The 22,210-nt window shown below is 47.2% G+C and overlaps 1 protein-coding gene across 1 annotated transcript in view; it reads right to left on the bottom strand.

The window, feature by feature from the left end:
- Positions 1-21,412, bottom strand: part of SLC15A4 (solute carrier family 15 member 4) — a 29,272-nt gene extending 7,860 nt beyond the window's left edge. The window contains exons 1-5 of the mRNA NM_001101927.2: positions 20,818-21,412; positions 12,670-12,965; positions 8,418-8,586; positions 7,919-7,996; positions 7,070-7,238 (exon numbers count right to left, since the gene is read on the bottom strand). Coding sequence (NP_001095397.2) covers positions 7,070-7,238; positions 7,919-7,996; positions 8,418-8,586; positions 12,670-12,965; positions 20,818-21,342 — 1,237 coding nt within the window. The 5' untranslated portion in view covers positions 21,343-21,412. The remainder of the gene's footprint in view (positions 1-7,069; positions 7,239-7,918; positions 7,997-8,417; positions 8,587-12,669; positions 12,966-20,817) is intronic.
- Between the last annotated feature and the right edge of the window lie 798 nt (positions 21,413-22,210).

Below are 22,210 nucleotides of genomic sequence, written 5' to 3'. Positions count from 1 at the left end.
ACGACTGAAGCGACTTAGCAGCAACAGCAGCAGTCCAAATAATGGACTCTAATAGCTAATGTATACATAATAATTATGTGTTTAAAACAGTATGAGGAAGGACAGGAGTCTGGGCAGAGGAATACTGGAATATACATACATAAGGGGCTTCCGTGGTGGCTCAGTGGTAAAGAATCCTCCTGCCGATGCAAGAGATGTGGGTTCGATCCCTGGGTTGGGAGGATCCCCCGGAGAAGGAAATGGCAACCCACTCCAGTATTCTTGCCTGGGAAATCCCATGGACAAGGAGCCTGGTGGGCTACAGTCCATGGGATCACAAAAGAGTCAGACATGACTGAGATACTAAACAACAAATATATATATATATATAGATTCCTTTTAAGATCTTAGCATGAAAAAGGACAAGAAAAAAAAAAAAAAAGGACCAGGATTTGACAGAGTGAAAGAATCTGCCCCCACACCACATCTCAAATATCCAAAGAGAATACACATCAAAGACCCAAGAGAAGGTGAGACCTCCTAGCTCATTTCCACGTGGAAAGCCGCGTCTCCTCCCTGAAGGTGGTGATGGAGGCAGCCCTCAGCCCTCACAACTGTCCTGTGACTGAGAAACAGGAGCAGCCCAGGTCTGCAGAGCGTCTGCTGCTCTGGAAAGGGGAATATGAGGCTCAGCCCAGCAGTGATTTCAGGAAACTGGTGGTGGCATTAAGGGCCTTGCCCAAAAAGAGCAGCTTTGCTCCCTGGCAGGGCAGCAGGCAGCCCCAATGGGCCCGCAGTGTTATCCTGGTTGGAGCACCTTCAAACGCAAGGCTGAAGTGCTACAGGCTTCCTCTGGCTCAGCCAAGGTCCAGCCGGCCCTGGGCCACCACCCTCGGACTGGAAGATCACTGCCCTGCACTGGCCACCAACCCTCTAGCTTGGAAGGGTTAGATTTAAGTACAGAGAGAGGGAAGAACTCACTCAGCCTGGTTTAGGGGAATAAATACTGACGCTGGATAATCTCTTGCCCTTCATAGCAAAGGCAAGGGAGCATGAAGACGACACCGAGTGTGCTTGTGTGTTTATGGTGGGGTGTCACTGGTGGGAGCCATATACGGGTTTAGTACCAGGACGAAAAAAGGTACCATTGACTTCTGGCAAGCTGGCAGAGAACAGGAGTAAGCTGTAGGACAGAATTTGCTGTGGTCTCATCAGTTAGGAAAACGCAGACTCCTGTGAAGGCCGAGGGTGAAAAACAAACAGAAACCAAGGGGCAATGGCAAGGGGGTCATAAACAAACTAGGACCAAGCCCTGAGACAAGAACACGTGAAATCAACAGAGCGCCTCTTTGGTGGGACTGGGGGAAGGATGGGGAGGTGTGGAGCACACGGCTGACACCACAGAGAACAGAGGAAGGAGCAGGGTCCTGAGAGAGGCCGACAGAGAACCACAGCGGTCCTCGGGCAACAGCGGTCCTGCGGGGTCTGGGCAGGCCTGTCCCTGGGAGGCCACAGAGCTCATGATGGAAGAGACAAGAAGCGCGGGTACAAACCAAGACAAGACAAGAAGCTGGGAGAACCAAGATAGAAGGAAGAGGGGCAAATTCTTCAATTAACAACACAAACTTACATCAGGTCAAACAAAAGAAAACCCAACACTGTGGGTGAGAAGGAAATGAAGGTGGCAGCAGCAAAGGTCGGATAAGAGGAGGGGCGGGCAGAGTCACCTGGAGGGAGACTCGATAACCAAGGGCAGGAAGGAGGCATCAAGAAAACACACCGAGGGTCAGGAAAGGCCTCCTGTGCCCACTCGACCCTGTGCCTGCTGCTCCCTGCTGCCAGCTCATCTACACTCACGACGAGCCAGAGCGAAATATGGAGCAAGAACACCGACCGGGGTGTTGGCTGGGCTTTCACTGGACCGAAGAGCTCCTGTGCGGCCTCCCCACACAGTGCCACTCCCCCATAAACCTTTATGAGTAAAATACCATCACAGGCTAGAAGTGCAGCGAGAACCTGAGGCACACCAGCCCTGCTGGTCATCAGAGCAAGTGCACAGAAAGGATAAGGCTTTGTCTTGGCTTCCCAAGTGGCACTAGTGGTAAATAACCCGCTTGCCAATGCAGGAGACACAAGAGACGCAGAGTCAATCCCTGGGTCGGGAAGATCCCCTGGAAGAGGAAATGGCATCCCACTCCAGTATTCTTGCCCGAAGAATCCTATGGACAGAGGAGCCTGGCTATGCATGTAGCACGTGCTAGAAATGCAGTGAGAACCTGAGGCACACGAGCCCTGCTGGTCCTCGTCAGAGCAAGCAAATGGAAAGATACGGCTTTGTTCGGCAACGCATTGCTAACTGGAGGAGACCCAGGGCAGACCCACGTCCTGAACTTTAGGGACACTAACATCTGTGCCCCCTCCAGGCTTAGTTCTAACAGACTCATGCTGCCCAAGAGAGAACAGTGCCTCTCTAAGGACACTGTCCCCCAGACTGGACAGTGCCTCCCGTTCACCAGAGCCTGCACAGACCGCCGCATCCCTGGACACACGTGATCCCTGTAACCCCAGGCAGCACTGGACTCCAGGGCTCCTGCTACACAGGATCTGAACTAACAGAGCTGACAGCACTACGGCTATCCTACCATCCTGTGCAGCACCCCACAAACATTTTTAGAAAGGAATACTGGCCAAGAAGGAAGCCTTGAAATGCATGATACAGGAATTACAAAGCCATGCTCTCTCTCAACTCTTCAACTAAAGCTTTCTCGGTAGCAAATGGACAAACAGCAGCATCAATTATTATAAACTGAAAAAAGTTCTCTAAAAGTACTCTTGGATCAAAAAGAAAATAAAAACCACAGTTTCAATATTCTTCTGGGGAAAAAAAAAAGAAACCATTACAACAAACTAAAGTGCAAGAGACTTTGATAGAAAGACAGTAACAGGCCAGTTAAAAGAACAACACGGTCTTTACTGTTTAGCAGGAACGAATAAATAGAAGGGAAGAATTTAACTCAAGAAATGAGAAAAAGAAATCAACAAAACACACTGAAGATAATAAAAGTTAATATCTTAATTATTCACTGAGAAAACATAAAAACAGTCAAATAATAAATTCAAGAGATACATCTAAGGAAAAATCGTAAAAGAGTTTTGGCCAATCTAACAAAAAAGAACACATAAAAAAGTGAAACTAGAAAAGAGGAAGGAAATGCAACAGATCTACTTAAATGACCATTTTCATCTCCTCTCAATTTCTCGAACTCAATAAATTATATTCTAAGGACACTAAAAAATAAAAAGCTTAAGTGATTCAGCAAAAAACAAGATCTGAGCAAAACTGGAAAAGGTGGAAAAATGATCATATTTCCTTTCAGAGAAGTGATGCACCCTTGTAATTTTCCAGGTAAAGACTTGGAACTTCCTGGGAACAAACAGAAATTTCTCATCCTGTTTTACACACCCCGCCTCCAGAAACAGGGCATTTACCAACCCTTTAATAAAGCTGTGCAATCCAGACACCAAACCAGACTGCTGTTGGTTAGACAGAGATGCGGAGTCACTCAGCAAAACAGCAGCAGATTCCAATCAGACCATCAGGGTCAGCCCTTTTAACAAACAGGGTTTTTAATTTATTTCAACAGTTAAACACCAGAAGTTAAAATAAATAAAAACAAGAGCTGCCAAAGGCGGAGGGGGGAGGGCATGTCATCCTCCTGAAAACCAACATAAGATATTTGAGAAAAACTCAACAATCATTTCTGCCAAAAATACTCAGTAAACTTGAAATAAAGATTAGATATTTAACATCATCATAAACACCTATTTCAAACTAAGAGGTGCAAGTGAACTGTGAACAGTGAGCAGCTGAAGGCATTCCCATCAAAGTCTGGGGTAAACGGAGGGAGTCTAGGACTTCCTTGGGGGGATTCGAGAAGGAAAGTAATTTCACTGGGCATGGCAACCCACTCCAGGATTCTTGCCTGGAGAATCCCAAGGACAGAGGAGCCTAGCTACAGTCCACGGAGTTGCACAGAGTCAGACACGACTGAAGCAACTTAGCACACACAGATGCATGATGTTAACAGTGAGAACTAGAATCCTAAATACCCAACAACAAAGGACTGCAGGTGAATGTTTGACATGGAAGGATGCTTTAGTTTTTTCTTTTTTTATAGCGAGTGACAAAGGAAGTACACACACACACATCACATCATATATGATTTTTCCCATGCACCTGCAGACTGAGAGTAGAAGATATCCTTGGGTGGAACTATGAGTGCCTAAATCTGTGTGTGTGAGAGAGACACAGAGAGGGAGGAAGGAGGACAGCAATGGGGGGAGATGCTCATCTGTCTTTGGTGGATTTTTTTTTAACCTGCCTACAGTTAACAAGTGTTTCTTTATACCTTTAAGGGTTTCTTAGGTTTAGTTTTCAAATCAGGCTCAAATCATTGTACACAACAGGATTTCATTTCCGCAGAAACACAAAAAGTGTATGTGTATGTACACACAGATACACAAAGTCAGACAGACATGCACCATCACAGCAGTGAGCGTCTCTGGGGAAATTACAGCTGATCTTTATCTTCTTCTTTATGTTTCTAAGGTTCCCTTTTCTCCAGTGAGCATCTATTATGTTAGTAAGTTAAGAACACATATAATTTTGATAGGGAAAGCACACTTCTTTTTTCCTCAAGCAGAATGGAAGAAAACCCATTGGGTGTGCCTGATTCTCACCTGAGAAACTTTAAAGAAAGAATTGTTTCCAACAGGGATGGTACTAAACAGAAGATTCTGATTTATTATGGATGAATATAACAAGTTAAAAGGCAAAATCATCTCTTTCCTATTAAAATGTTGGTCTGCTGTTATGATTTCTGGTTTCCATTCAAAGCTCACTAATGTCCCAGTTAAATAATATTCACTAGAGCTGGAAATGAAACGGCATGAAACACCAGTCACTGCTTAGATTAAATTTAATAAACTGTGCCTAAGTCAAGTTATAAGATGTTTAACCTCTGTGAATCAGTGATGGTTAAGTTCCTTCCTAATATCTGGTCACTCAGCAAAGAAAGCCTCTTTAAGACCGTCAGCACTGGAGGCGTTTTCCGTGTCTAAGCAAGTGATCTGGATGCTGACGTTCAGAGCGGCCGTGGTCACACAGGTGCAGAGCACCTGCCTCCCCACAGGTGCCCGCGGCCACCTGATGGCAGCCCGACCCTGCGGGGCAGGAAGTGAACTGCTGGCACTGCTTGTGCTTTGAAAAGGCAGCACTGGGGCTCCTTGTGGTCCAGCGGCTGAGACTCTGCACTCCCAACACAGGGGGCCCAGGTGTGACCCCTGGTTGGGGAACTAGATCCCACATGCCACAACCAAAGATCAGAAAGACAGAAAGAAAGAAGGAAAAAAAGGAAGAAAGAAATGGCAGCGCTGCCTGCCCAACATGACCCGCTCAACAGGCTCGCCAGAAACCACCGGGAGGGATGACCCCAGGGTTTTCAGGGCCTCCAAAGAAGCTATTCAGCCATAAACAAAACTGAAAGAGAAGATGGTGTGTTAAAGGAACCAAACCCAGAGTCTGCTAGATGATGCCTCGGAAACCAGCAATCTCTCCTTTCCCACAGGCAGCTGACAAGGATACCTGTCCGTGGGGTGCGACTGGCTGGCTGGGGTACAGGCGGGGCTCTCCCATCCAGAAAGAGAAGAGGTGCTGAGGCTGAAGCTGGGCTCACGACAAGTGCTCAGGAACCCCCACCCCCCACCCCGTCAGCACAACTCCTCTGCTCCAGGGCGCCCCGCCCATCACCGATTCTGCAGTCAGGAAACCTGCCACCAGAGCCCTGCTGTGACCCAGCTCTTGTTCGCTCAGGCTTTATTTGCCCACGTGCACAGAACTGGAAGGGAAACAGATCACATGGCCAGCACACGGCAGGAACTTCATCCAGAGATGACCTCCCTTTAATCACCTATTTCATTAATAAAGAAACCTAACTGTCCCCTACGATGTCCCAGCGTCTAGAATATAGATATCTTAAGCCTAGAGACTCATTTCTGTAAATCTGTTGAGTACTGTATCAATATGTTCACCTGGGCGACAGCGGATGGAGGCTGTGGTGAAGCCTTGTCAGAGAATATTAAATTCCACCTCAGCAGTGCTTAACATTAAATTCCTCATAACGCAGATGATATATAGGTGATTCAGGAATATCAGCTTTTCTTGTCTTGTTATATAAGTAAGCTATTTTACGGTTCAATAATTTTCAAATATTAATGAAGGAAGAGTGCCAAAGCAAGGTGAGAAGGTCAGAAACCCTTCAGCCTATCGGCACAAGATAATTCAGCTTAGACTTCAGAATCTAAGAATTATGAACTCAGAACCGAGCCCCCAATAGATGTCAGAATACCTGGGCGTTAGTTCTTAACCGCCTTCGTTTTTTTCTGGGGGATGGAGGCTGGTTCTAAACCCGTTATTTGATTTTAAAAAAATAACAAAACTCTCTCTCCAGAAAAACGCACATGAAATTTTACATAAAAGCGCAAAGGGTTCAGGGCATAAGACACTGACTAATGGACCTGACATTAAGAATCACAGGTCTGAGGATAATTTAACACCTTTCATTTATAAAATTCCCTCTATCTAGCAATTACTAGTGGTCTAAAATCTAAATCAGTAGGAGACAATAAGCCTCCCTTGATTCAACCCAAAAGTCACCTTCCAGAGCATTTCACTGGTTAGGACTCGCTGGTGGTCAGGTGGCTAAGACTCCAGGTTCCCAATACAGGAGAGGCCTGGGTTTGATCCCTAGTCAGGGAACTAGAACCCCATGCTGGAACTAAGAGTTCACACACCACAACCAAGAAGCTTCCACAGCCAAATAAATAAATATTTTAAAAAACATAAAAGAGCAAATCCTGAGAAAACATCTTAAACTTCATATAACAAAAAATGAACACTACTCCAGTTTAATAAAATAATCCTTATACATTCTTTGAAGTACACACGCTTCCTAAAGAACACATGAGTGACTTATTCCGAATCACCCACAACGGGAAGCAGGTGGGAGCAGAAACGGAGCCAGCTTCTCACCTGCAGCGAAGGCTGAGCACATCACGAAGAACATCCCCACGGCGATCCTTTTCAAGGATGATGGGAGCAGGCCATTTCGTTTCAAGATGGGATCGACTAGTTTATCTTTCAAGGGAATTAACAGGAGGATGAGCACAGCATCGAACATGGTCAGCCAGGCTGCCGGAAACTAGAATTTGGAGATGCAGAAGACACGGACTTATTTTTCTGCAGTGTCAGCAACTGCTTGCTTGACAACTAACGTCTAAATGGGAAAAGCTTATTTCAAAAATAGCTCATTTGTACAAGTATGACCTCCTAGGAAAATAGTCTGTCTCAAGACACTGGATCTGAGGAAAGGCTTTCATTTCTAAATGGATGTGATTTGGGTTTTCTGTGCTTTCTGGGGGGAAGAAGAAACAGGTCAAATATTCATGTTTAACTGACAGTAGCAACTTAGTTTGGGTTTCCCAGGGGGCTCAGTGGTAAAGAATCTGCCTGCCAAGCAGGAAACGCAGGTTTGATCCCTGGATCGAGATAATCCCCTGGAGAAGGAACTGCAACCCACTCCCGTATTCTTGCCTGGAAAGAGCCTGGCAAGCTACAGTCCATGGGGTCGCAAGAGTCGGACACGATTTAATGACTGAATAACCACCACAAAGTCAATTTAATCTAGTAAAGGACATAACCAACGGAAAGACAGTTTCAGAAGTAACTGAGTAAAAAACAGAGTAAAAATTCCATTTCAATAGGAACATGTTTAGTTCAAGCTACCTATATCATTTACAAAGTATCTGTGATTGGCAGAAGAAATTCATTTGTCACGTAAACCCCCAATGACAATTTTCACATCATTTCAATTGTTCTCACCGTATGAGGATTGGTTGTAATACTGGAAATTTCTGGAATCTTCAAATGAAGACTCTGTAAAACATACGTCGTCTGCATCTGGGTGTAAAAAGCAGTGTCATTACATGTGTACGGCTGTCACAGACCTGCAGAGAGCCGCCCCTCCCCCAGACTACTCTGTGATGAGACTTGAAAAGGTCAGGTTGGCAAACAGGCAGGTCAGTCTCTTGGCCACCATAAAGGTCGTCTGGAGATGAACTTTGAAAAAGAAGTAACGACTACCCCAGTGAGAAATTAAAAGGTGGGGCCTGGAAAAACAGAGGTATGCCCATTCTTAGCTTCATTTTAAAAAAGGTTTTCAAAACATTTAAGTCCACAAAAATGAGTCCATAACTAACATCAAGATTCTAAGATCCTGGAGACTTATGGCAAAGAAAGCAGGGAACCCAGGAACTTGAGTGCTGGGGCAGTGTTCACGGTGGGGGAAAGAGAGGAAATGAGACCTGAATATAAAACTCACTTGAAAATACACTGTCCAGTAAGGTATCAAAGCCAAGAAAACAGGGACAATCTTGACAAGAGCTTTCACATCTTCCACTTTATCTTCCGGGAATGGCCCTCCTCGAGACATCTTACATGAATCAAACAGACTGTGTTTAGAAGATTGCTGAAAGACTCCAATGCCTTCACTTTGGGAAATAAAATGAAGGAATTAGTTTTCTTCCACCCCCAGAAATCAGTTATTTGGTAACAAATTAGGTTTGGGGATAGGAAATGAGCTTGCTGCACTGAATCTGCTCAAACCCCCTTCCGTTACCTACTAATTGTCCCCCACCCAATGTGGCCACCCAGACTACTCCTCAAAAGAGGGAGACATCCGGAATCAGCAGATGGAAGCACTTCCTAGCCAGAGTGTGACGCTGGCCACCATCACGGTGGGATCACCCAGCGCTGTCTGGAAGGTGGCCGACCTCATCCCCAGTGTTGTCACACTGGCCATTGGTCCTGCGGTGTGGAGGAAGCCTGCAGCTTCACCTGAAGCTGGTGACACCTACATCAGCTACATCACCGGGTGAGCATTTGAAAAGACGACTGTCCTGGATTGTTTGGACCTTAAATTAGGCTATTTATCAACTGTCAAGACTCGATGACTAACACTAAACTCTGTTACAAAACCAAGCTGGTTTACTGTATTGCAGTCACACTGGTGTGACTGGGAGGGAGGGCTCTGTTACAGCAGAGAAGACATCAGCTCTTCACTTAAGGAAGAGCCGAGAAGGGGAGTGGGTGATGCTCCTGATGATAACCTGACGGTGTCACTTGGGGGAAGATGACAGAGTGCCCACTGGTGGGCCCTGATCACCACCCTGTCAGGCACCAGGACACTCTTACTAGCACCCCCCTCCCCCGCCGCAAGGAGGAGGAAGTCAGGGCACAGAGCAGGTAAGAAATGTGCCCAGGGCAACACACCCAGAGAACGGGGCTGGGATCTGACCCCAGGCGGTCCTGGCTGTAGAACCTGAGGTCCAGATCACTGTAGGGCCACCTGTCCCTCTGCTCCCGCCCTCGGGCCTCCCCTCCATGCTCGGGCCCGACGGTCCCAGTCCAGAGCTCTCGGCTGGCTCTGGTACCAGGAGGCCTTCCGGTCCTGGCTCTGGTGCTGGCAGCCCTGCCCACTCACTCACCCTGGCCTGCCTTATTATCTATAACATGCACAGGTCCCAGGTCTCAGGGGTAACTCCAAGGCCTTTCCCGACCCAAAACACTCTTAACAGAGAAACACGCTCTAAGGCCCTTTGTGGTAAAATAGGAGGAAAAAAAAAAAAGTTTTAATTGCACACCCTTCTCTAAAACCAGAAATAAATTACCATTAAGAATGCTTGCAATTCTGGGACTTGGATATAAATGGTAGCTGTCAGCTTTCTAGTTTATAAACTCCTGACCCATTTGACTGAGTCACCAAGTACTGTGAATAATTTTTGTCTTTTAACATTGACATTTTAAACCTGACCTTTCTGAGCAGGGAAAAATTGAAAACTATAAAATTTAAACCAAGTTTTGGACAGAAAAAGTAAATGCAACAGACATTTATTGAGCACCTGCTATATGCCTCATTCTGTTTCTAACTGAGTGCTGAGGAAACACACATAAATAAAAAAAGATACATCTCCTGTCCTTATGAAGCTGAGTCCAATGGGGAAAAATACTTAGAAAAATACACTTAATGTGAAAACACTAAATTCCAAACATACTATTATTCATACTTTTATTTGAAAAACTTTATAGCTTCTCCTTTTTTTTTTGGCCAAAGACGTAAAGTCCCTGTAAACCTAATATAGATTCTATCAGTGATTACACATCATACGGCCAATGCTTCTCTAAATACATTCAAATGTCAAACAGCAAATTCACTTCACACACACAGTCATGCACACAGGTTGCTGGCTATAATGCTTACGTTTTCATATCATTAAAGTATTTTAAAAACTATTTTAAGTCACTACACATCTAAAACTTTGTCCACGTCACACACATTGTTAGTGTTATTATTCTGTAACATACAAGGGTCCAACATGGAGCCACAAGTCACAAACGACAAGGCACACAGACAAGTGCTCCCCGAGAGCCCTGGCCGAGGCTGTGTGTGCAGCTGTGCACCCTCTCCCAGGAGGAGGTGGGGCCATCACTTCTCAGATCCTCAACTCACAGAGGTTAAGTCTCTCACAAAGGGTGTGGCACTGTCTCCACTCACTGATGAACTGAACTGACAGGCATGGATTTCACATCTAAAACAGCATTAAAACATCTTCAAAACAGAGACCCCCTCCCTCCCCCGCAAAAAAAAACAAAAACAAAACAGAGACCACCTAGAGCAGAAAGAAACTGGGATTGGGCCAGATGAAATCGGCCCCATAAATAAGGGAATGCTGGGTGATGCAGTGCTTCCTTCGCTTCTAGAGCGACATTCTGCAAAAGCATCCTCATCAATTAATTACCACTGACTGGCCTCTTATCAGCTTACTAGGCCTCACAATGATCCTATGAGAGGGGACCTCTCCAACTGCACAAGAAGGAAAAGAAGGCTCTGCAAGGTCACTGACCTGCCCAAGATCAGACAGCCCCAACCCGTGCATAAGGAGAGTACTGTCAAGAGAATTTGCCAGACCATCAACTTCTCTGCAAGCTGGTCCTCTTTGAATTGTGCCAAGGAAGACTTCAAAAACCAAGATAAAGGGAAAATAGATTCCCCAGTCCCAGTAGTCTTTACCACGCCATTTGTGCATCAAAACCCACATGTCCACAAAGCAAGTGTGTCCTCTTGCACAGGTGTACCAGGTACCACCGAGAAAGACACTCTGAAACTTTAATGACACATTTTGCTAGTGGGTACTTAATCTGTAGGCTAAACATCTGGGATCTGAAATCACGCTTTTGCTGAATTAAAATGAGGCCCCAGTAAAGCACTGCTGCCAGCTGCAGAGGCAGCGGGGCTTCAATCGTTAAAAATTCTTCAGTGTGGTCGCACCACCAGCTGCTCTGCACTGTGAGTCTGAATGCGACATTGAATGCACTTAAGAGTCTGTGGAGCCCCGCCTGGGGACAGATAAAGCAACCAGAGGCATGAGCCGGGAGCGAAGGGGCAGGGCTGTGGGATCCACCACGTGGGAGGAACATGAGACATCTGTGACGGCTCCAAGGACATAAACAGGATACAGGGAGACAAGCCACGAGGAGGCAGACAGTCGCGGGTCAGTCTGCAGAACGTTCTTGCAACGGGGGCCCTCCTTGCAGAGGGGCAGGAGGCTCCTCGGGGACTGAGCACCCATCTCAGTGCCCCTGTCTTGATCAAAATACTCCCTAAGAGGCTCAACTCCAAATGGTCCCGAGGACTTTTCTGAGGTGATGGATATATTCTACGTTCTGACTGTGGTTACCTGACAGAATAAATCTGTCATAATTCCCAGAATAGTACAGGCAAAAGGGAAGTCTTTTAATACACGTTAATTTACATGTCAAAAGTAACACCAAAAATTTCTGAGGTCTTTCTGTGAGCTAAGTTCTGGACTTTTCTTCACTACTCTGCAACTAGGGTGACCGACCTTCCGCCAGAGCTTGCCCGGGATTCCCTGAGACCCGGGACTTTTGGCTTTAAAACCTCAGGTCGTGGGCAGACAGTGCTCCACCTGGGAAGTCCCGTGTTAACGGGACGACGGCCTTACCCTACGAGCATCTTAATTCTGCTATCCTGTCCACAGAGAGCGGCTGACGTGACCACTGGAGGACGGCCCGCGCTGACCTGCTCAGCTGCTGGCCCTGAAGTGGGAGGCAGCGGCTCACTGCTTAAGGAGCCTACACCTACAAACTAAGCAACTGCTCGGTTTCTGAGCCAAAGGACTGTCCAGGCCTTTTAAAATAAAGAGAAATGTATCAAGTTTAACACTGTCTCTTCAATGCCCTCGGCAAGCCTCTGTCTTTATCCTCTTTATACAGCTAAGCAGTCCGGGGCCTCCATCTACATCAGCAGTGAGAGGAGGGTCAAAGTGCAGGTTAGAAATGAAAAAGCGCGAGCCGGGGAAGAAGGGAGGCCGCTGGCTCATCTTTTAAGATAGAGATGGAGACACTTCACACTCCTGGCGCTGCCGTGAGACATTTCAACTCCCACCCCATGACCCCCTCAACGGTGAGCACAGGACAGACAGAAGCGAGCACTTTATTTTAGAGTGGTTAATAAGTCACGTGGAGCAGCCTATGATGAGAATAAAGCCGCTCACCCGCTAGGACTGTGCTCCCTGATGCGCTTCTGGGGGCGGCAGGAATATACCAGTATCCTGAACATGTCGGTGAAGGCACTGCCATCGGGCGGCTTGGTGATGAAGAAGGTCTGGCCGCACAGGAAGACCACGAAAGCGACACCGATGCAGACAGCGGGGATGGCGTAGCCGGTAACAAAGCTCACGTTCTGCTGGATGTAGGCAATGCCCCCCAGCGAGACGATTGCTCCCAGATTAATGCTCCAATAAAACCAATTAAAAAATCTTCGCGTGGCTTCTGGACCCCGATCCTTAACCTAAAATAACAGGGAAGAAAAAGACTTAAACCCGTGTGATCACCTTCAAGGACGAAAAACATATATGATGTTTTTATATACATTGTTTTATGTATGTGTATGTGTGTGTGTGTGTGTGTGTGCCCTCAGTCGTGTCATTCTTTGTGACCCCATCAACTGTAGCCTGCCAGGCTCCCTTGTCCATGGGATTCTCCAGACAATACTGGAGTGGGTTGCCATTTCCTCCCCCAGGGGATCTGCCCAACCCAGGGATCGAACCCAGGTCTCTTGCATCTCCTGCACTGGCAGAAGATTCTTTACCATTAGCGTTACATGGGAAACCCACTTTATACATATATATAAAATAGTATGATACATTGATACAGCTTTCTATCAATTACTGCTGTCATCACAGTCTTTAAGAAATGCAGCATGTGGGAACTCCCTGGCAGACCAGTGGTTAGGACCTGGTGCTTTCACTTCTGGGGCCCAGGTTCAATTCCTCTTTGGGGAACTAAGGTCCCACAAGCCACGGCCAAAAAAAAAGGGAAAAACAGCAGCACAATCCAACGGTGTTTACAGATAAGCTCAAGGGTCCCTTGACAAAAAATGTGTTTTATACTTTCAATTATTACAGATTTCTTAAATATACTTAAATTCAACAAATCCTAGAGCATTTCTCAAAGTAACTCCCAGGGACCACGTGCTTTGGGAATGCCAGGAATGCTCCTTAAAAATACAGATTCACAGGACCTATTATTATCCAGGACCAGACACTCATCATCTCTGGGGTTGCGGCCCAGGAGTCTGCATTTTAAACAACTTTCCAGAGGACTTCTACTCAAAGCCATATAGCTCCAAGCCTTGATACATCTGGAACCAGAGGAAAATTAGAGAGTGCAACTAAAACCACGTGCTGTTTTCAGACCAGAAAACCTCTCGGGGAATCAAAAGAAGTTCTGATAAGAACAGGATTCCTTAAAGGTTCAAAGATCACTGACTTCCTGAACATAGACAAACAGAAGTACCAGGTTACACAAGCACCTTCCTCAAGACCTACCCAGTGGGGGCCTGTCCTGGTGCAGACAAGACAGTCTGGGTGGGCATGGGCACCCTGTAACATCCCTCCCCGAAGATAGCTTTTCACATCTACGTGACACCCCGAGAATGTGCTTGAGCCAGTCATTTCTAGCCAGTTTCATCTCATAAAATGTTTTAACAAACCTCCTGGTTTAAAGGCTGATGCTGGATTGTGTACAAAGACTGCCGGGTGTTGCTGTCTCGGGAACCTCTGTTGTCTTGTCCTTACATTACAGGTTATGAAAAGGTTGGACAAATTTCTGGTCCAGTAACAGATTTGAATTCTGATCCACAGAGTAATCTAAGTAAGAAAGGAGGTTCTCACTGGGGGCTTAAACAACCAGTTATGATGCACAAAAACCATCTTTTTAGCAGCCATATTATGTGATATGACATTTTAACTTCTACTTTTTAAGATCAAAGTACAGGTGTAAATACAGAATCAGAATCATGTATCCCTCCAAAAAATTTTAATCCAACATGATGAAATATGCTGGGGTCGCAAAAGAGTCAGATACAACTTAATGCCTGAACAGCAACAACATGGTAATAAGTAATATGCGTGAAGTAATAATGTGGTAATCACCGTCTAAAACTGAAAATCTGAGTTTTTAAACAAACCTCACGTTATCAGAATGAGCTTAAACTTGACTCCCTTCCACGTCAGAAATGAACAGAGATCCAAGAACAAATGATGGCAAGACTAATGAGTGAATACATGATTTGTATGCAGGATGTCTTATGTTTCTAAGAAAGACAGCTCCCCCTGAGGACACAATGCATTTGTTTGTTTATTTAGGCTGTGCCATGTGTCTTCTGGAATCTTAGTTCCCCAACCAGGGGCTGAACCCATGCCCCTGCAGCAGAGGCGAGTCCTAACCCCAGGAGTACCAAGGAGGTCCCCTTGCTGCTTAGTCACTTCAGTCATGTCCGACTCTGTGTGACCCCATAGACGGCAGCCCATCAGGCTCCCCCGTCCCTGGGATTCTCCAGGCAAGAACACTGGAGTGGGTTACCATGTCACTAAAATGGACTCAAATACTCATGATCTCCTGGGAACAAACCAGAGGGAAGAAAAAATTGTAAGCAGGCCAATGGCTACAGAGAAAATATAACTAAAGATAAGAAAACAAGTAATTAGGGTAGGGAGCAAACTTAAAAGGGAAGAGGGCCAGTAAACAAAATATCGAAAATTAACACAGACAACTTATGCATTAACTGAAATATATCAGGGCCCTTCCCACTGTCTATAGAGGCGCTGCGCACAGCCGGGTGAACTTGGCAATCAACTTATTTGAACTTCCAAGTGTAATGCACCCAAATTACTTTAAAAACCTAAGCCTATTACTAAAGCCCTAAATAACCACATACCAGTAATTTTCTGGAACAAATGGGAAGCTGCCCTTGTAAACTACAGATCACATGCCTCCGTGCCCTGGACTGACACCCTCAATTCACGTCGGTCACATTACATCACCATCTGTACCCTCGCTTCCTGCCCCACCAGATCAAGGGCAAACAAGACCATCATGTGACTGGTCAAAAGACACCACTGCTGCAACTCAAAGAGCAGCTGGAAGAACAGGATCCTGTGCAGTGAGTCAAATAGTAGGCTGATGTGGAAAAATTCCTTTAAATACACACGAGTGCAACTTTTCTTTCCTCTAGGTGAAATGTAGCTTTGCTCTCGTAAAATAAGTTCTTTCAGTCTGCAATTTCAAATACAAGATCCATCCATTAAGAATGATTGTGACCTCTGAGAAAGGTTAAGCACTGGGGGAAAGGTGGGGCTGACAGAATTGAGATCAGCATCGCCCCTGGACTCTGTGGTTTAAGTCTTCATTCCAAAGCCAGCCAAGGCCTCCTCCTCAGAGCTGCACAGCCTGGGCCCATTCATCTCTCCCTCAGACTGCTTCCCAGAAGCCCTGTCACAAAGGCGTGAGTGATAGAGAAGCCTAAAAGGTACCTTCTGCGTACCACTCGGCCACAGAGAAGAATGAAATAATCCCATGTGCGGCTACATGGATAGGCCTGGAGACAATCACACTAAGTGAAGTCAGTCAGGCAGAGGAAGACAAATGCTACATGATATCACTTATACGCAGACAAATGAATTTATTCATAAAGCAGAAACAGACTCACAGACATATAGAAAACAATCTTACGGCTACCACGGGAAAAGTTGGGGGTGGCATAAACTAGGAATTTGGGATTAACAGATACACACTACTATATATAAGACAGAAAAACAACAAGGTTCTACTGTATAGCACAGGGAACTATATTCAATACCTTGTAATGGACTATAGTGGAAAAGAAACAGAAAAAGGATATTGACTCATTGGAAAAGACTCTGATGCTGGGAGGGATTGGGGGCAGGAGGAGAAGGGGATGACAGAGGATGAGATGGCTGGATGGCATCACAGACTCGATGGACGTGAGTCTCGGTGAACTCCGGGAGTTGGTGATGGACAGGGAGGCCTGGCGTGCTGCGATTCATGGGGTCGCAAAGAGTCGGACACGACTGAGCGACTGATCTGATCTGATCTGATAAATGTATAACCAAATCACTTTGCTGTATACCTGAAACTAACACAACATTGTGAATCAATCATATTTCAATTAAACAAAAAAGCTCCTGGGAGCTCCCTGGTGGTCTAGTGGTGAGGATCCGGCAGTGTGCAGTGGCCCAGGTTCAATCTCTGGTAAGAGAACTGAGATCCAGCAAGCTGCAGGGCACGGCCAAGATTAAAAAAAAAAAAATCCTTAAAAATACAAATAGATTTCTTCAAATTCAGACAGGCCAGGAGATGCCAAACTAGCTCCTCCTGAAGAACAGATTACAGGCTTCATGCCCAGAGAGCAGGCTCCTGGCCATACCTCCCTGCACCTGCAGGGGAGGGAGGGGAGACTTCTGAAATCCCCTTCAACCAGCCAGCACCTGGCACACAGCAGGCACTCCAGCTGAAGGTACTAACATTTTCGTTTCCACTGAGATACAATTCTCACACTATAAAATTCACCCTTTTGAAATGTACCACTCAGTCTTTTTCAGTCTTCACAGATGTCCAACCACCACCGCTTTCCAATTCTACCTCATCACACCAGCAAGAAACCTGGTTCTGTTCACAGGGGCTTCCCCTCCCCTGTTTCCTGACTCCGGCAACCACTCATCTCTTAAGTCTTTATGGAGCTGTCTATTCTGGACATTTCATATAGATGGAATCCTATGATATGTGGTGTTTGGTGCCTTGCATCTTTCAACGGCATGATGGTTTCAAGGTTTATCCACACTGAAGCAAGTACTTCATCTCTTTTTTTACTGTTGAAGTATATTCCGCATATGTCCATCCATCAGTTGATGGCCATCTCCTTGCTGCTGCTGCTATTTAGCTGCTAAGTTGTATCTGACTCCTGCGAACCCATGGACTGTAGCCCACCAGGTTTCTCTGTCCACGGGATTTCCCAGAAAGGATAGTGGAGTGGGGTGCTATTTCCTTCTCCAGGGAATCTTCCCAACCCAGGGTTCAAACCTGGGTCTCCTGCTTGGCAGGCAGATTCTTCTTCAGTTTAAAAAATTTTTAAACATACAGAAGAGTTGGAAGAACAGTAAACCATACACACCCATAGCTTTCATCTACATCCTTAGTTCTTTTTCTGTACATATACAAAATACTCTTTTGGCTGAACTATTAAGTTGCAGCATCATATTTCACCCCAAAGATTTCATCACGAATCTCCTAAAAATAAGGCTGTTCTTCTACAAGACCTCAAACCATCATCTAAGAAATTAACATCAATGCAACTTTATCTACTGCTGCTGCTAAGTCGCCTCAGTCGTGTCTGACTCTGTGTGACCCCACAGATGGCAGCCCACCAGGCTCCCCCGTGCCCGGGATTCTCCAGGCAAGAACACTGGAGTGGGTTGCCATTTCCTTCTCCAATGCAGGAAAGTGAAAAGTGAAAGTGAAGTCGCTCAGCCATGTCTGACTCTAGTGACCCCATGGACTGCAGCTTACCAGGCTCCTCCGTCCGTGGGATTTTCCAGGCAAGAGTACCGGAATGGGGTGCCATCGCCTTCTCCAACTTTATCTACTATGTGGTCTGTAACCAAGTTATCCCAGTCATCCTGATAAATGACTTTTAAAGAAGGTGGGCTACAATCGCAAAGCTGTGTATGGTGGTCAAATCTTTGATCGCCCTGAATCTGTTCTGCATGACGGTGTCATGTCAGAAGAGATTGGGTCAAAAAAAAAAAAAGAGAGATTGGGTCAATTCTCTTGCAGAACAGCACATTTCTTTTTAATGTCCACATTTAATTACACATCAAAAGAGTCCAAATTCTGTCATGCCTTCTAGAGAACTTCTATGGGACCACTCTTTCTTTTAAGGAGTATTGATCACTTATCTATTATCTACTGGAAAGCAGTCATTTTTAAGTCAGACTTTCTGGGTTTAAATCCAGCTTCCCCACTCACCTGCAGTGGACCAGGGCTGGTCAAACCTGCTAAGCCTCTGTTTATTGTAAAACAGGGATAATTATGGGATATAAATTGTTGCGGGGTTTTATGTAAGACAGTGTAGGAAGAGCACTCAGCACAGTGGGGCATAACCTACACACTCAGCACGCACTGTAGTCCTGTGGCCTTGTCTTTAGAGATGGAGCGACGTCCCTGGTGGTCCAGGGGTTACCAACCTGCCTGCTAACGCCACTGCTGAAGCCTGAGCACCACAACCACGACTGCGCCCTAGAGCTTGTACTCCGCGGTAAGAGAAGCCACCACGAGAAGCCTGTGGACAACAAAGAGTACAGCCCCCAATCCCTGCAACTAGAGAACGCATGAGCGCAGCAATGAAGACCCAACATAGCCAAAAAAAAGACTAAATAAAATAAATTTAAAAAAAAACAAAAACAGAAGATGAAGAACTCCCAGTCCTGGCCTTGAAGGCTGGCAGAACCATCACAGAACGCCCATCTGAGCTAAAGTACACATTAAGGAGTCAAGCCTGCACCTAAAGCACGGTGTGGCCACTCACTACAAAACAAAAGAAACACATCTTTTTGCACCTCCATTTCCTCATTTTAAAAATAGGTCTAGGATTCATAAGAGATTCAAATGAGTTCAGGTATGTAAAGCACATTCCATGGTGTGGAGGAAAGAGGTTAGGAATTCAGGACATTAGGCAACTATTATCTCCAGCATTGTTATAAGGAATCGCCTCACCATAATAGCCTTTCACAGGTGTGACTGATGTTCAGATTCAAAGGATGCAAGTTCTTGCAGCCCGGCTCAGTCACGTACTAGCTCTGTAACTTTGGGCAAATGATATAACCTCTTCAGTCTTCATTTCTCTATCTGCAAAATGGGCACAGTAACAACAGAGGCGTCCTATGAACTGGCAAAGTACTCAGCACAGGGCCTGATGCACAGTAGGCCCTCTGTAAATACTGGAAATCACATGGCTACTTGGCCCAGAAACCTAGGAGTTGCCTTCTCTGTTGCATAAGATCAGCCAGCAATTCTGGCGCCCTCTCTGCATGCAATGCAGGAGACCTGGGTTCAATCCCTGGGTCGGGAAGATTTCCTGGGGAAGGGAATGGCTACCCGCCCCAGTATTCTTGCCTGGAGAATCCCAAGGACAGAAGAAGCCAGGCGGGCTACAGCCCATTGGGGGGGGGGGGGGGCGCGGGGAGGGGGCGGCGGGTCGAAAAAGAGTCACACACAACTTAGCTACTAACCAACAACCACCACCTTTGTAACATCCTAAATCCACCACTTCATCCCTTGTCCATTGCCCTCGTCCTAATGCAAATCTCTGATTTCTCACCTGGCCAGTGCAACAGACTCCTACCTGATCTACCTGGTGTCAGCACCTTCCATACAACTGAAGCTCTATACCAGACTGCAAACTTTTTCTGTGAAGGGGCAGGGTGTAAACAGCTTACATTTAACATTCAGTCTGTCACAACTACTTGATTCTGCTATCCTATTGTGAAAGCAGTCCCAGCATGGCTGATAGGTGACCAGGTAGGTGCAGGTCTGTGGTCCAATAAAACTTTATTTATGGAGGCTAAAATGTGAGTTTCCTGTCAGTTTCATTTGTCTCAAACACACACACACACACAAACTTTCTTTTTTTCAAAGAAAAAAGAAAAAAAAAAAGCACCTAAGAATCATTCTTATTCTTAAGTTGCGGGCTCTCCAAAAACAGGAAGTAGACCAGATTTGGCTGGCAGGCCACAGCTGCCAGGCCCCTGCCCTACAGAGACTGAATATTTTTGAAACGTAAATCAGATCACATTACCCTCGGCTCAAACCCCATAAAAGGCTTCCTACTGTATTCAAGACAAACCTCAAACTCTTTACAAAGCGTCACATGACGAAGCCCCTACCTGCCACCTCTGCTCCCATTTCTTTTCTGTTTGAGACATACTTGTCGACAACCTTCTGTAAGTTTAAGGCGTACAATACGTGTACGTGTTGTAGGTGTTGTACACAATACGTGTTCTGATGTGTTCCGTGCTGCAACAACAAGCCACTGCAGCTGCTATGACAACCAGAGCAACCCTCTATTCTGGCCCCAGGGCCTTTGCACTTGCGGATGCCTAGTACCGAAACGCCTCTGTCCCCGCCCCCGGGAATCAACTCCAAAGGCCCCTTTGTTGGAAGGTGGCCCCCCGAGTTTGCAGCTCCGCTCGCTAGCGTCCACCGCAGGCAGCCCGGGTGATAACCTGGATTACCGGGTCGGCAGCCAATCCCGCCCCCTCGCCTCGCACCTGCGGACCCCTCACCTGGTCTGCGCCAAAGGGCGTGATGTTGGCCTTGACCGCGCCCACGCCCAGGCCCACTAGCGCGAGCGCGGAAAGCACTGCGGGAGCGCAGTAGCGAGTGGGTGTGTCGGTACACGGCGGCGCCGAACAATTGCGGACGTTCGTAGGGCCGGGGGCCCCGCAGAGCGCCGAGCGCGTGGCGGGCGCGGCCAGCAGCGGGAAGGCCAGCATGCCGAGCAAGTAGAGCGCCAGGCTGAGCAGGATGGCGCGCGCCCGGCCGAGCCGCGCATCGGCCAGCCAGCCCCCGAACGGCGACACCAAGTAGGTGAGGCCCATGAAGAGCAGCAGCGCCTGGCTGGCCTCCGCGCCCTCCCAGCCGAACGCCGTGCCGTTGAGGAACAGCACCAGGTTGGCCGTGACGCCGTAGAAGGCGGCGCGCTCCAGCAGCTCCGTCAGCAGCACGGCCGCGCACGCCGCGCGCCGGCCCGCGAACGCCGTCCGCCGCGCGCCCAGCAGCGGCGCCCTCTCGTCGCCAGCGCCCTCCATGCGCCCACTCGCGCGCCGCCCCCCGGGCCGCTCTGCCGGCTTCTGCCCGGCTCTGCCACCGCCGTCCCCGCCGCCCTTCTCGCGAGACTTGTCCCGCCAGCCTCTTCGGCCCGCCCCACGAGCGTCCCCATAGGGCGAGCCTGCCGCGAATGCCGCTTGGACTTCCGGTCGCGCCCCGGAAGTCTGCCAGGGAGGTGGCCCGGCTTCCGCCAGCTGTTGTGCGAGAGGGCGGGGGCGTGACTATAGAGAGGGTTTTAAAAGTAAAAATCAGAGTCTCGCGCTCGCAGGTTCCCAGATTTCTTGGAGTGATCTCAGCCTTTCCTTGCCCTCCAGGCAGTGTACTCAGGCTGGCCCCGCACTCGCGCCGGCTTCCCGGCCCTGGAATGTTGTCTATCTTGTCTCTGTTGACTCTGGGAGCAGATAGTTCTTTTGGCGGTTTGTCCTGTGCGTTGTAGAATGAGTAATGGCATCCCTGGCCTCTAGTCTCCATTAAATGCCCATTCCACTCTGTTCCCCAGTTGTGACAATCAAAGCTGTCTCCAGATGTTCCCAAATGAACCCTGAGTGCAAAGTAGTCGGCACTGAGAGCCATTGCTTTAGAACAAGCTCAGAGCCGATTTCCTTGTCACATGGCTGGCTTTCTGTTTTCCTTCAGCCCTCAACTGGAGTGGTGACTCCTTGTAAACATTTCTTGACCAGTCCATCTAAAGTGGATTCCACGCCCATCCCATTAACCTGTTTTAGTTTCCACATACTCTCCGCCACGTTTTTATGCTTATTCCTCTGTCCCCAGCTTGTACGTGGCCCCCACAATTATGAACTCTATGGCGGCAGGGTTCTTGTGTGTCTTTTTCGTCACCGTGCTTCA

Source organism: Bos taurus, chromosome 17 (genome assembly GCF_002263795.3).
Source record: "Bos taurus isolate L1 Dominette 01449 registration number 42190680 breed Hereford chromosome 17, ARS-UCD2.0, whole genome shotgun sequence".
NCBI lineage: Eukaryota > Metazoa > Chordata > Mammalia > Artiodactyla > Bovidae > Bos > Bos taurus.
Note: the sequence above shows the minus strand (reverse complement) of the source record. Positions and strands in the feature narration are given on the sequence as shown.